At 31.0% G+C, this 14,958-nt stretch overlaps 2 protein-coding genes and 1 pseudogene across 3 annotated transcripts, besides 4 other annotated features; 2 read left to right on the top strand and 1 right to left on the bottom strand.

Annotated features, from left to right (window-relative positions):
• Positions 1–793: part of a mobile genetic element that runs on past the window's edge.
• A 1,090-nt stretch (positions 794–1,883) lies between these two features.
• On the top strand, positions 1,884–2,246 carry TVAGG3_0669090 (uncharacterized protein; the record flags this gene model as incomplete). The annotated part of the gene is made up of 1 exon (XM_051242333.1): positions 1,884–2,246. One exon carries the CDS (start codon positions 1,884–1,886, stop codon positions 2,244–2,246), a length of 363 nt encoding a protein of 120 aa, XP_051088920.1.
• An 18-nt stretch (positions 2,247–2,264) lies between these two features.
• TVAGG3_0669080 (serine threonine-protein phosphatase family) lies at positions 2,265–2,507 on the top strand (the record flags this gene model as incomplete). The annotated part of the gene is made up of 1 exon (XM_051242332.1): positions 2,265–2,507. One exon carries the CDS (start codon positions 2,265–2,267, stop codon positions 2,505–2,507), a length of 243 nt encoding a protein of 80 aa, XP_051088919.1.
• Positions 2,508–2,832: 325 nt separating this feature from the next.
• On the bottom strand, positions 2,833–3,358 carry TVAGG3_0669070 (annotated as a pseudogene). Its single transcript has one exon. A coding segment is annotated over exon 1 (526 nt).
• A 143-nt stretch (positions 3,359–3,501) lies between these two features.
• Positions 3,502–5,767: a mobile genetic element.
• A 1,316-nt stretch (positions 5,768–7,083) lies between these two features.
• Positions 7,084–9,772: a mobile genetic element.
• A 3,970-nt stretch (positions 9,773–13,742) lies between these two features.
• Positions 13,743–14,958: part of a mobile genetic element that runs on past the window's edge.

The raw sequence follows: 14,958 nt of genomic DNA, 5'->3' as shown, positions 1-14,958 counted from the left end.
TTTTACTTTTATTTCGAAAAAGTAACAATAATCGTAAAAGGGTATTGATAGGATTGCTAAAGTAACTAATTTTAGCTGTCAAATACTTTTGTATTTTGAAGTAAATTAGTATAAATTTGTTTTTACTTTTATTTCGAAAAAGTAACAATAATCGTAAAAGGGTATTGATAGGCTTGCTAAAGTAACTAATTTTAGCTGTCAAATACTTTTGTATTTTGAAGTAAATTAGTATAAATTTGTTTTTACTTTTATTTCGAAAAAGTAACAATAATCGTAAAAGGGTATTGATAGGATTGCTAAAGTAACTAATTTTAGCTGTCAAATACTTTTGTATTTTGAAGTAAATTAGTATAAATTTGTTTTTACTTTTATTTCGAAAAAGTAACAATAATCGTAAAAGGGTATTGATAGGATTGCTAAAGTAACTAATTTTAGCTGTCAAATACTTTTGTATTTTGAAGTAAATTAGTATAAATTTGTTTTTACTTTTATTTCGAAAAAGTAACAATAATCGTAAAAGGGTATTGATAGGATTGCTAAAGTAACTAATTTTAGCTGTCAAATACTTTTGTATTTTGAAGTAAATTAGTATAAATTTGTTTTTACTTTTATTTCGAAAAAGTAACAATAATCGTAAAAGGGTATTGATAGGATTGCTAAAGTAACTAATTTTAGCTGTCAAATACTTTTGTATTTTGAAGTAAATTAGTATAAATTTGTTTTTACTTTTATTTCGAAAAAGTAACAATAATCGTAAAAGGGTATTGATAGGATTGCTAAAGTAACTAATTTTTAAAAAAAAAAAAAAAAAAAAAAAAAAAAAAAAAAAAAAAAGGTAGTGGGGCTTCCAGGCACTTCGTGCCCTCTAGCCCCCCGTCACTTTTCTGTCACTTTTCAGGAAAAAAACATTTTTATTAAATATAAAATGAATTTTACAAAACCACCGTTACCCTTCTTTGGAAATAAGAGTAGATGTAAAGATATTCTATTGAGAGAACTTAAGAAACTACCGAATGGTCTAAATTTGTAGATTTGTTCGGTGGAAGTTTCTATATATCCCATTTGTGCCATACTGTATTTCCTGACTCAAAGATTATATGCAATGACTTCGACAACTATATGAACCGTCTCAAACATATACCAGACACAAACAAAATATTGAGTGAGTTGAAAGAAAAGATACCTATAGGTAAGATGGAAAGTATACCATTAGATAAGAAAAATATTGTAAGAGAGGTTTTGAAAAAAGCAGAATATATAGACTGGGATAGTATATCTGCTAGACTATTATATAGTGGTTCTATAAGAGTTCATGACATTGAAACACTTATGTCAAAAGTTTTATATCTTAACTATACAAAGGTTTTCAAAAAAGAACATAGAAAAATATATTGAGGGTATAGAGTTTGTGAGATGTCATTGGACAGAGTTGTATGAAAAATATAAAGACAAGGAAAATGTTTTCTTTATAGTAGACCCGCCGTTCTATAACACATATGATTTTCAATACCAAGTAGACTGGACTTTGAGAGACTCTTTAGAAACTTTAGACGTTTTACATAACCATCCATGCTTTTACTTTACATCCGATAAAAGTGGTTTGGAAAGTGTCATGAGATGGTTAGAGGACATACATGACTATGAGTTTATATATGACAAGATAGAATATGAGAGAGGTCCTATAACCGGAGAAAGTGTCATAACAAAGAAATTTTACTAGTAAGTAAATGTGGTTTGAAATAGGACTACTTGTTTTAGGTTTTTTCCATTGTGTCATTTATTTATTTGACGTGGCAGAAAAGTACAGAGAATATGAAGATGAACCAATGCCTGCAAATGTCCAGTATATGTACTCGTAAGAGATATTTTTATCTAATATTAAAATGGACGCACAGAACTTAGCGAATGCACAGCAACCTGGACAACCAAACCCAGAGAATATTCCAAATGAAGTTAGAATACAAACTGCAATGGCAAACTATGGTCAAGTGCCAACAGATGTACAAATGCAAACTGCCATGTCAAATGACGCTGCGTTAGGTTTGCCACCATGGTATGCAAATATGAGATGGAAAGAGTTTTATACAAACCCTGAAGTGGGATATAAACAACTCTATGCAGATGACGCGAACACAGGAGTTGACCCAGAGTATGTTTTCTACCAGAGGAGAAATAGAATGTATGAGCTCCAGTTAAAGAATGCTATGGAACTCAGAAGGAAACGTAAGAGACTAGGCGGACATTAGATTTTTACATATAGTAAAATGGGTTTCTTCAGTAGTATTGGAAACTTCTTTCGAAATGTTGGAAGAGGTATATGGAATGGAATAAAAACCGTAGGAAGAGGAATTTGGAACGGAGTCAAAAATATTGGTAAAAGAGTAGGTCAGTTCGTTGGTATTATACCTAAAGACCCTGAACCAGAAGAACAAGCTCCTGTTATACAACAGCCTGAACCTGCACCACAGTCTAGTTGGCAACCAAATCCAACACCTCAACCGTATTAAAATTATATTTTTACCGTTCGATAGTAGTTGTATATGAAACTAAGTTCTAAGTAAACGCATGGTATAATGGAACTATTCTCTTTCTTCCATCTGTTGTAAACCATACTTGAAAGTCTGAAATACTTCCACTCGGTGGTTCATATAGCTTTGTAGGTTTTTTCGTAAAAGTCATTTGCCAAGCATAAAAAAGAGTTTTGTGCACCAGAAAATGAAGCATGAACTATAATAGCATCTGAGTCGAAAACATTTTCATATGTTCCATTAGGGTTTTCGACTTCATAAAAGTTCGGGTGTACTGGATATGCTGCAGGCTGATTTAACATCCTCAAAAATCTATACCATGCCAAGTTGTTATATTTTGTAGAAATATAAACGTCTTCTCCAAGGTCTTCTATTCTATTGATTTTAACAGTTGCATTTTTCCTGTCATATAAAAATATCGAGATGGTACTCTCCTTCGTCAATGTTGTACTGTTTTGCATATTCGAGATAGATATCGTTTATTTTTTCTTGAAAAGCTTGAAGATTGTTTCTAAGTTTACAAGCAAATTCACTTGTAAAAGTTTTCCCTGTTCAAATTTCTCATACGTACGTTTCTCTTTGTTATAGTATCGAATTTCAAAAGCGACCGTAAATGGGAAACCATGTATGGCTTCTGAAATGAACTTCATTCTACGAAAGCCAACAGCTTTTGTGACGGATGGGTCTCTTAACCATCTTAACGGGTAGTCAAAACGATAGCCTTCATGCTTTACGGTCTCTGTCTCAAACTTTTGACCGACATTCGTAAAAAGTTCATCTAATGGTTTAGTTGTAGCAACTCTTGAATTTTCTTTTTCTATTGAAAGCATATTTTATCTAGAATAAAAATGTCGAAAGAAACAGCGTCTATGAGAGAAATACAACACAACCGACAACTCATTTTGCAAGCTCTAAATAAGAACACAAACAAACTTTTCAAAACTATTCTAAGATATCTGAGTCATTGAAAGAAGAAACTTAAAACTGACGATAAACCCATTGACAGACGAGTTTCTGTTTCAAGACAGTAAGAACCATACTGTTTGTATAAATCCAACAAAAAGAACTTTAAACGAGAAACCTATAGATGAACTTCTTTTGAAAGCAGATATTGACAACAAAGCTGACAAAGAGTATGTCATTGAAAAAGTTCAAGAAGAACATGACAGAGCAGATGCAACATATGCAACAAAAAGAGGATGTTGAAAGAAAGCTGACAAAGAGTATGTTGACGATGAGTTAGCATATCTGGCTAGTGGGTTAGTGAAGAAGGCAGATAAGGAATATGTGGATGAAAAAGACAATGAAATTATAAAAAGGGTTGAATGGTACCATGAACGGACATCGAAGATTTTAGAAGGTAAAGCCAATACAGGGTGGGTTTCAGGATGTTTAGAACCTTAAAGCCGACAAAGAAACTGTAGATATGTTGACACAAACGGTTTCAAGTCATACCAGAGGTTTAATGGAAGATGGACAAACAGTTGAAAGAGCTTGAGAAAGGTGTTTACAGAGTTAAGGAATACAAAGCAGACTCGACATGGATAACTGGATATGTAGATGCAACAAAAGAGTATATTTTCGCATGGACAGAAGGAACATACCCACAAAAATATCATAGACATAGCATCTCTGACGTAAATGAACTTGAAGAAAAGTTATATAAGAAAGCAGACAAAACAGAGCTTCAAAACGTTAAAGACTGAAATACTTCAAACACTATATCCTATAGGTTCTATTTACACGTCAATGAAACTCTACCAGACCAGAAGTAGTACTTGGTCTCGGAACTTGGACTCAAATAGTCGACAGGTTTTTGTATTGTGCAAACTCTTCAAAGGAAACAGGTGAAGTAAAACGATTTCAGGTGCAAATTTACCTGCGCACAGTCACTACGTAAGTTTAAGTACATCTGAAGCAGGTTTGCATAGTCATAGATTTTGGGATTGGTCAGGAATGACAAAAGGTAAAGGATATGATGTTAAAGAGGACGTTAAGTTGCTATAAATTGTTACTGGAATAACACTGAGGTAGGAGGAAGCCATACACATCGCGTTTCAGGGTATACGCAAACAACGGGGCAGAGTAAAGACTACATGCCACCTTACATGACAGTTTACGCATGGTATAGAAATGCTTAGTCGTCATTTTCAACTTCTTTAGCATATTCGTCAGGAGTTGTCTTATATTTGTTAGGAACTGTCTTTGAAAGTATACCACCTTGAACTTTGACATGTTTGAAACGAGGTCTGACAATAGTAGTTTTATCTTCTGCTTGCAGTCTGTACATTTTGCCATGTTTGCCTAAAACTTCATAATATTCTCTTGTATACTTTCTTCTATTTTTACGAACACGAATGTGAGTACCTGTGTCGAGTTCCATTGTTGTCAATAGTCAATAGTATTTTCATATGGGTCGCGTTTAGGTATTTCTATTTTTACTTTGTCACCTTTCTTAAGTTTGAAGCCTGGCATTCTTTCTTGTTTGTCTCTTTTGACTAAATTATTAAATATATAGTCTTTCTCTTAAGTCAGGGTTGTTTTTCATTTCTTCGGGGGAGTGGTTTCCCAAACCTTTTTGTTTACGGCTATTGTAAATATTTAAAACTTGTCTCATCTTTTGCCATGGAGAAGTGTCTGTACTTGTCGTCATATGAACATTTCATCTACCTCACCACCTTGTGGTTGGTTAAGTCTCTTTAAGATTTTTATACAACTGTCAATGACAACCAGAGCAGAATGGTTTTGGTCGACAATGAAATATTGGTTTACATTTTTTGAACGCAGATAGTTTTTAATATCGTCTGATTTGAAAGAACTTTCACAGTCAGATGTCAGTTTTTGTTGGATGGTATTTGTCAACGAATATTGTCAAAGCAGTTTTCACATCTAAAATATTTTTGGACCATAATGGTATGGCTTCACAGTATCTTGTGTTTTGACCAACAAATATTAGCCAGTATGGTGGTCCATCTTCTCTATACCTCGGAATGTTTTCCAAGATATCCATAAACCAAGCATTTGGTGTTGAACTAAAGATTTTTATCATGAGTGCTTTCTTTTTGCCTTAGAAACATAGGGGTCCTTGTTTGGATTCGTCATTTTTTAACCCATAAGAAATGGGTTTATTTGGCGCATTAGCAGGAGTCGCATCTAGATTTTTGCCCGCAGTGGGAACACTAGCCAGAGGTGCATTTGGAATTGGAAGGAAGATTTTGAGTACATTAGGTATACTGAAAGAGAAAGCACAGCCTAATTATACAAACTGTACAGAAAGGTTGGGAGGTAGCACGAGATGCAGCAAATCTTATTCCAAATCTGAAACAAGAGGAAAAGTTCAAGGATGGATGGACAATGTAGGAAGACAAGCAGGAAACTACTATAACAAAGCAAATGACTACTATAACCAAGCAGGGCACTATATGGACCAAGGTGAAAGATTCTTTAAAGAGGATATAACCATGCACAACAGTGGGTAAACAAACAAACCAACCGCAACCGCCTCAAACGTGGGGAATGTAAAATTTTTTTACTGAGATGAAATGAACAATACAGCATTGAGACAAATGGGCTAAGATGGATTTGTCGGCTTCCAGCAGTTACACCACCACGTGTTTGTCAAGTTCTTCCTATACCTCAGGAAGTTTTAGACCGACTTAAAAAAACCTAAACAACCAGTTGAAAACAAACCAAACTAAAATTTTTTACTGAGATGAAATGACCGAAGAAGTTGAAACGGTAGATTTGACACCACAAACAAAAAGTTCAGAACCATTGTCAAACCTGTCAAAAGAACTTACAGATGAAGAAAAAAATTCAATAATAGAAAGTGCCAGGTCTGGAATACAAACCCTAACTACAAAGTCACTTTTTCATAGAAATGGAACGGCTAGTATCTCAAAAAAGAAACAGACTCTCACAAATAAAATATTGAAGTCTGAAGGAGCTTTCGAGACAACAGATGGAAAAGTTTACTTCACTGACAACAGTTCATTATAGAACATCTCATTGACTTAGAGTCGAAATATTCTAAACTTTACAACAAACACAAAAAGTTGAAAGGAAAACAAAAACAGATGCATATGATATTTATGAAGATGTTGACGACACAACTGTTCCTGCAGGTGGGAAAAGTCAGAGGAACCGAAAAGTGACGAAAAACCGATAGAAGAAGAAGAAAAAACCAAAAACTGAAGATAAACCAAAACCAAAGTTTAGTTTCAATACTAAACCAAGTCAACCTTCATTAGCTGTATGGGTTGGCGTCAAAGACTTATGGCAGCGCGTGGTTATGTTAAGTAAAGAAAAAAATATTTTTTTATTTTTATAAAAATGCCCCCGTATAGAATGGATAGAAAATCTGCTAGAATAAAAGCAGAGTTGCAAAGATATGGTTGGAGAGTTTCGAAGAATTTTAAATATAGGAAGGGAAGACCCATAAAAGTCTATGACAAACTGTCTGGTCTTGCTACGAGATGGACTTAGAAACCGCGCCGCGCGCAATTATCCAAAACAGACTCGAGAGGTTAGAAGAAGAACGTCTTATGGACATTCGGAAAAAGTAACAATAATCGTAAAAGGGTATTGATAGGACTTGCTTAAAGTAACTAATTTTAGCTGTCAAAATACTTTTGTATTTTGAAGTAAATTAGTATAAATTTTTTTTACTTTATTTCGAAAAAGTAACAATAATCGTAAAAGGGTATTGATAGGATTGCTAAAGTAACTAATTTTAGCTGTCCAAATACTTTTGTATTTTGAAGTAAAAGTATAAATTTGTTTTTACTTTTATTCGAATAAAAGTAGCAAATAATCGTAAAAGGTATTGATAGGATGCTAAAGTAACTAATTTTAGCTGTCAAAATACTTTTGTATTTTGAAGTAAATTAGTATAAAATTTGTTTTTAACTTTTATTTCGAAAAAGTAACAATAATCGTAAAAGGGTATTGATAGGATGCTAAAAGTAATAATTTTAGCTGTCAAATACTTTTTGATTTTGAAGTAAATTAGTATAAATTTGTTTTTACTTTTATTTTCGAAAAAGTAGCAATAATCGTAAAGGGTATTGTGGATTGCTAAAGTAACTAATTTTAGCTGTCAAATACTTTTGTTATTTTGAAGTAAATTAGTAAATTTGTTTTTACTTTATTTCGAAAAAAGTAACAATAATCGTAAAAGGTATTGATAGGATTGCTAAAGTAACTAATTTTAGCTGTCAAATACTTTTGTATTTGAAGTAAATTAGTATAATTTTGTTTTACTTTTATTTCGAAAAAGTAACAATAATCGTAAAAGGGTATTGATAGGATTGCTAAAGTAACTAATTTTAGCTGTCAAATACTTTTGTATTTTGAAGTAAAATTAGTATAAATTTGTTTTACTTTTATTTCGAAAAAAGTACAATAATCGTAAAAGAGGTATTGATAGGATTGCTAAAGTAACTAATTTTAGCTGTCAATACTTTGTATTTTGAAGTAAATTAGTATAAATTTGTTTTTTACTTTTATTTCGAAAAAGTAGCAATAATCGTAAAAGGGTATTGATAGGATTGCTAAAGTAACTAATTTTAGCTGTCAAATACTTTGTATTTTGAAGTAAATTAGTATAAATTTGTTTTACTTTTATTTCGAAAAGTAAAATAATCGTAAAAGGTATTGATAGGCTTGCTAAAGTAACTAATTTTAGCTGTCAAATACTTTTGTATTTTGAAGTAAATTAGTATAATTGTTTTTACTTTTATTTTCGAAAAAGTAACAATAATCGTAAAAGGGTATTGATAGGATTGCTAAAGTAACTAATTTTAGCTGTCAAATACTTTTGTATTTTGAAGTAAATTAGTTATAAATTTGTTTTTTACTTTTATTTCGAAAAAGTAACAATAAATCGTAAAAGGGTATTGATAGGTTGCTAAAGTAACTAATTTAGCTGTCAAATACTTTTGTATTTGAAGTAAATTAGTATAAATTTGTTTTACTTTTATTTCGAAAAAGTAACAATAATCGTAAAAGGGTATTGATAGGATTGCTAAAGTAACTAATTTTAGCTGTCAAATACTTTTGTATTTGAAGTAAAATTAGTATAAATTGTTTTACTTTTTATTTCAAAAGAAAGTAACAATAATCGTAAAAGGGTATTGATTAGGTTGCTAAAGTAACTAATTTTAGCTGTCAAATACTTTTGTATTTTGAAGTAAATTAGTATAAATTTGTTTTTACTTTTATTTCGAAAAAGTTAGCAATAATCGTAAAAGGGTATTGATAGGATTGCTAAGTAACTAATTTTAGCTGTCAAATACTTTTGTATTTTGAAGTAAATTAGTATAAATTTGTTTTTACTTTTATTCGAAAAAAGTAACAATAATCGTAAAAGGGTATTGATAGGATTGCTAAAGTAACTAATTTTAGCTGTCAAATACTTTTGATTTTGAAGTAAATTAGTTATAAATTGTTTTTACTTTTATTTCGAAAACAGTAACAATAATCGTAAAAGGGTATGTAGGATTGCTAAAGTAACTAATTTTAGCTGTCAAATACTTTTGTATTTTGAAGTAAATTAGTATAAATTTGTTTTTTACTTATTTCGAAAAAGTAAACAATATCGTAAAAGGGTATTGATAGGATTGCTAAAGTAACTAATTTTAGCTGTTCAAATACTTTTGTATTTTGAAGTAAATTAGTATTAAATTTGTTTTTACTTTTATTTCGAAAAATAGCAATAATCGTAAAAGGGTATTGATAGGATTGCTAAAGTAACTAATTTTAGCTGTCAAATACTTTGTATTTTGAAGTAAATTAGTTATAAATTTGTTTTTACTTTTTATTTCGAAAAAAGTAACAATAATCGTAAAAGGGTATTGATAGGATTGCTAAAGTAACTAATTTTTAGCTGTCAAATACTTTTGTTATTTTGAAGAAAATTAGTATAAATTTGTTTTTACTTTTATTTCGAAAAATATAGCAATAATCGTAAAAGGGTATTGATAGGATTGCTAAAGTAACTAATTTTAGCTGTCAAATACTTTTGTATTTTGAAGTAAATTAGTATAAATTTGTTTTTACTTTTATTTCGAAAAAGTAACAATAATCGTAAAAGGTATTGATAGGATTGCTAAAGTAACTAATTTTAGCTGTCAAATACTTTTGTATTTTGAAGTAAATTAGTATAAATTTGTTTTTACTTTTATTTCGAAAAAGTAACAATAATCGTAAAAGTATTGATAGGATTGCTAAAGTAACTAATTTTAAAAAAAAAAAAAAAAAAAAAAAAAAAACAAAAAAAAAAAAAAAAAGGAGTGTGGACCGTGGGGCTATCAGGCATTCATGCCCTACTAGCCCCCCGTCAGCTTTTCTGTCACTTTTTCAGGAAAAAAATTTTTAATAAAATATTAAAATGAATTTTACAAAACACACGTTACCCTTCTTTGGAAATAAGAGTAGTATGTAAAGATATTCGTATTGAGAGAGAACTTAAGAAACTACCGAAGTCTAACATTGTAGATTTGTTCGGTGGGAAGTTTCCTATATATTCCCATTGTTGCCATACTGTATTTTCCCTGACTCAAAGATTATATCAAATGACTCGGACAAACTATTATGACTCTTCTCAAAGACATTTATACCAGACACACAAACAAAATATTGAGTGAGTTGAAAGAAAAGATACCTATATGGTAAGTGGGAAGTTATACCATTAGATTAAGAAAACTTATGTATAGAGAGGTTTTTGAAGAAAAGCAGATATATAGACTTGGGATAGTATATCTGCTAGGACTTGATTATAAGTGGTTCTATAAGATTTCTATGACATTGAAACACTTATTGTCAAAGTTTTATATCTTAACTTATACAAAGGTTTTCAAAAAAGAACATAGAAAAATATAGTTGAAGGTATAGAGTTTGTGATGATTCATTGGACAGTCAGTTGTATGAAAATATAAAGACAAGGAAATATGTTTTCTTCCTAATAGAATAGACCCGCCGTTCTAATTAACACATTATGATTTTCAATACCAAGCATAGACTGGACTTTGAGAGACTCTTTAGAAAACTTAGAGTATTTTACTATAAACCATCATGCTTTTATCTTTACATCCGATAAAAGTTGGTTTGGAAAGTTGTCATGAGTATGGTTAGAGGACATTAACATGAGCTATAGAGTTTATAATATGACCAATGTAGAATATGAGGAGAGGTCCTATAACCTGATAGAAAGTGTATAACAAAGAAATTTTACTAGTAAGTAATGGTAGGTTGAAATCAGACTAATTAGTTTTAGTGTTTTTTCCCATCTGTGTATTTATTTATTTGACGTGGCAGAAAAGTACAGAGAATATGCAAGATGAACAATGCTGGCAAATGTCAGATTATGTACTTCGTTAAGAGATATTTTTATCTATATTATTAAATTGACCACAGACTTAGCGAATTGCACAGCAACCTGGACACCAACACCAGAGGAATATCCCAAATGAAGTTTAGAAGTACAAACTTGCAATGGCAACACTATGGTCAAGTGCAACAGATGTACAAAATGCAAATGCCATGTTCAAATTGGACGCTGCGTTATGGTTTGCACCACCATTGGTATGCACAATATGAGATTGGAAAAGTTTTATACAAACCCTGAGTGGGATATAAACAACTCTATGCAGATGACAGCAGGAACACAGGAGTTGACCCAGAGTATGTTTTTTCTAAACCAGAGGAGAAATAGAATGTATGGCTCCAGTTAAAGAATGCCTTATGGAATCAGAAGGAACGTAAGGAGACTAGGCGGACATTAGATTTTACATATAGTAAAATGGTTTCTTCAGTAGTATTGGAAACTTTTTCAAATGTTGGAAGAGCGGTATATGGAATGGAATAAAAACCGTAGGAAGAGGAATTTTGCGAACGGTAGTCAAAAATATTGGTAAAAGTAGTACGGTCAGTTCGTTGGTCATTATACCTTAACAGACCCTGAACAGAAGAAAAGCTCCTAGTATTAACAACACGCCTGACCTGCACCACAGTTCTAGTTGCAACCAAATCAACACTACAACCGTATTAAAATATATATTTTTTACCGTTCGATAGTAGTTGTTATATGAAAACTAAGTTCTAACGTAAAAATCATGGTATAATCGGAACTATTCTCTTTATTCCATCTGTTGTAAAACCCATACTTTGAAAGTCTGAAAACTTACCACTCAGGTGGTTTACCATAATTTAAAGCTTTTGTAGGTTTTTTTTTCGAAAATGTCATTTGCAAGCATAATAAAAAGAGTTTTGAATGCACCTAGAAAATATAAGCGAATGAACTATAAAATAGCATCTGAGTCGAAACATTCTTAATGTTCCATTAGGGTTTTCGACTTCATAAAAGTTCGGGTGTACTGGATATCCTGCAGGTGATTTAACATCCTCAAATAATCCTATACCATGCCAAGTTTTATAATTTGTAGAAATATAAACGTCTTCTCCAAGGTTTTATTCTATTGATTTATAACATTGATTTTTCCTGTCCATATAAAAATATCGAAGATGGTACTCTCCTTTCGTCAATGTTGTACTGCTTTTCATATTCGATGATAGAGTATCAGTTATATTTTTTCTTGAAAAGCTTGAAGAGTGTTTCTTAAGTTTACAAGCAAATTCACTTGTAAAAGTTTTCCCTGTTCAAAATATTCTATACGTACGTTTCTCTTTGTTATAGTATCGAATTTCAAAAGCGACCGTTAATGGGAAACCATGATTGTTTCTGAAATGAAACTATCAATTTACAGGAAAGCCAACACATTTTTGTGACGGATGGGTCTCTTAACCATCTTACGGGATAGTCAAAACGATAAGCCTTCATGCTTTACGGTCTCTGTCTCACACATTTACCGACAATTGTAAAAAAGCTATATTAATTGGATTTGTTGTAGCAACTCATTGAATTTTTCTTATTTTCTATTGAACAGCATATTTTATCTTAGATAATAAAAATGGTCGAAAGAAAACAGCTGTCATATGAGAGGATAATACAACACAACGCAAACTCATATTTGCAAGCTCTAAATAAAGAACACAACAACTAAGTTTCAAAACTATTCTAGAATATACTCTGAGTCATTGAAGAAGGAAACTTAAAATGACGTATAACCCATTGACGAGACAGGAGTATTTCTGTTTTCAAGTAAGTTAAGAACCATACTGTTTGTAATAAATTCAACAAAAAAACTTTAAACGAGAAACCTATAGATGAACTTTCTTTTGAAGCAGATATTGACAACAAAGACTGACAAAGAGTATGTCATTGAAAAAGTTCAAGAAGAACATGACAGAGCAGATGAAAATATGCACAAAAAGAGGCATTGAAAGAAATGACAAAGAGTATTTTGACGATATGACGTTGATACATCATCTGGAGTGGAGTTTAGTGAAGAAAGGCAGATAAGAGAATATTGTGGATGAAAAAAGACAATTGAAATATAAAAGGTTTGATGGTACATGAACGGACAACGAAGATTTTAGAAGAGTAAAGCCGAATTACAGGGTGGGTTTCAGGATGTTTAGACCTTAAAGCCGACAGAAAGAACTGGTAGATATGGTTCTGAACACAAACGGGTTTCAAGTCATACAAGCGTTTAATGGAAGGATGCAGACACAGTAAAGAGCTTGTAAAAAGGTGTTCTAGAGTAAGGAATACAAAAACACTCACATGGATAACTGATAATGTAGATGCACAAAAAGAGTATTATTTTCGCAATGGACAGAAAGGACACTAACCCACAAAAATATCCTAGACATAGGCCATCTACTGATCGTAAATTGAACTTGAGAAACAGTTATATAAGAAACAGACAAAAGACTCAAACGTAAAACTAAATATTGCAAACACTTAATAGCTATAGGTTTCTATTTACAGTCATCAATAACATCTACCGAACCAAAGTAGTACTTGGTCTCGGACTGGACTCAAAATAGTCGACAGGTTTTTGTATTGTGCAAACTCTTCAAAGAATACAGGCTGAAGTAAAACGATTCAGGTGGCAAATTTACCTGCGGCACCAGTCATACGTAAGTTTAAGTACATCTGAAGCAGGATTTCGCGAATAGTCATAGATTTTTGGGATTGGTTCAGGATAACAAAAGGTAAAGGATTATTGATGTTAAAGAGGACGTTAAGTTGCTATAAATTGTTACTGGAATAACACTGATGGTTAGGAGGAAGCCATACACATCGCGGTTTTGCTAAAGTAACTAATTTTAGCTGTCAAATACTTTTGTATTTTGAAGTAAATTAGTATAAATTTGTTTTTACTTTTATTTCGAAAAAGTAACAATAATCGTAAAAGGGTATTGATAGGATTGCTAAAGTAACTAATTTTAGCTGTCAAATACTTTTGTATTTTGAAGTAAATTAGTATAAATTTGTTTTTACTTTTATTTCGAAAAAGTAACAATAATCGTAAAAGGGTATTGATAGGATTGCTAAAGTAACTAATTTTAGCTGTCAAATACTTTTGTATTTTGAAGTAAATTAGTATAAATTTGTTTTTACTTTTATTTCGAAAAAGTAACAATAATCGTAAAAGGGTATTGATAGGATTGCTAAAGTAACTAATTTTAGCTGTCAAATACTTTTGTATTTTGAAGTAAATTAGTATAAATTTGTTTTTACTTTTATTTCGAAAAAGTAACAATAATCGTAAAAGGGTATTGATAGGATTGCTAAAGTAACTAATTTTAGCTGTCAAATACTTTTGTATTTTGAAGTAAATTAGTATAAATTTGTTTTTACTTTTATTTCGAAAAAGTAACAATAATCGTAAAAGGGTATTGATAGGATTGCTAAAGTAACTAATTTTAGCTGTCAAATACTTTTGTATTTTGAAGTAAATTAGTATAAATTTGTTTTTACTTTTATTTCGAAAAAGTAGCAATAATCGTAAAAGGGTATTGATAGGATTGCTAAAGTAACTAATTTTAGCTGTCAAATACTTTTGTATTTTGAAGTAAATTAGTATAAATTTGTTTTTACTTTTATTTCGAAAAAGTAACAATAATCGTAAAAGGGTATTGATAGGATTGCTAAAGTAACTAATTTTAGCTGTCAAATACTTTTGTATTTTGAAGTAAATTAGTATAAATTTGTTTTTACTTTTATTTCGAAAAAGTAACAATAATCGTAAAAGGGTATTGATAGGATTGCTAAAGTAACTAATTTTAGCTGTCAAATACTTTTGTATTTTGAAGTAAATTAGTATAAATTTGTTTTTACTTTTATTTCGAAAAAGTAACAATAATCGTAAAAGGGTATTGATAGGATTGCTAAAGTAACTAATTTTAGCTGTCAAATACTTTTGTATTTTGAAGTAAATTAGTATAAATTTGTTTTTTACTTTTATTTCGAAAAAAGTAACAATAATCGTAAAAGGGTATTGATAGGATTGCTAAAGTAACT

This window comes from Trichomonas vaginalis, chromosome III, assembly GCF_026262505.1.
Source record: "Trichomonas vaginalis G3 chromosome III, whole genome shotgun sequence".
Classification (NCBI taxonomy): domain Eukaryota; phylum Parabasalia; order Trichomonadida; family Trichomonadidae; genus Trichomonas; species Trichomonas vaginalis.
Note: the sequence above shows the minus strand (reverse complement) of the source record. Positions and strands in the feature narration are given on the sequence as shown.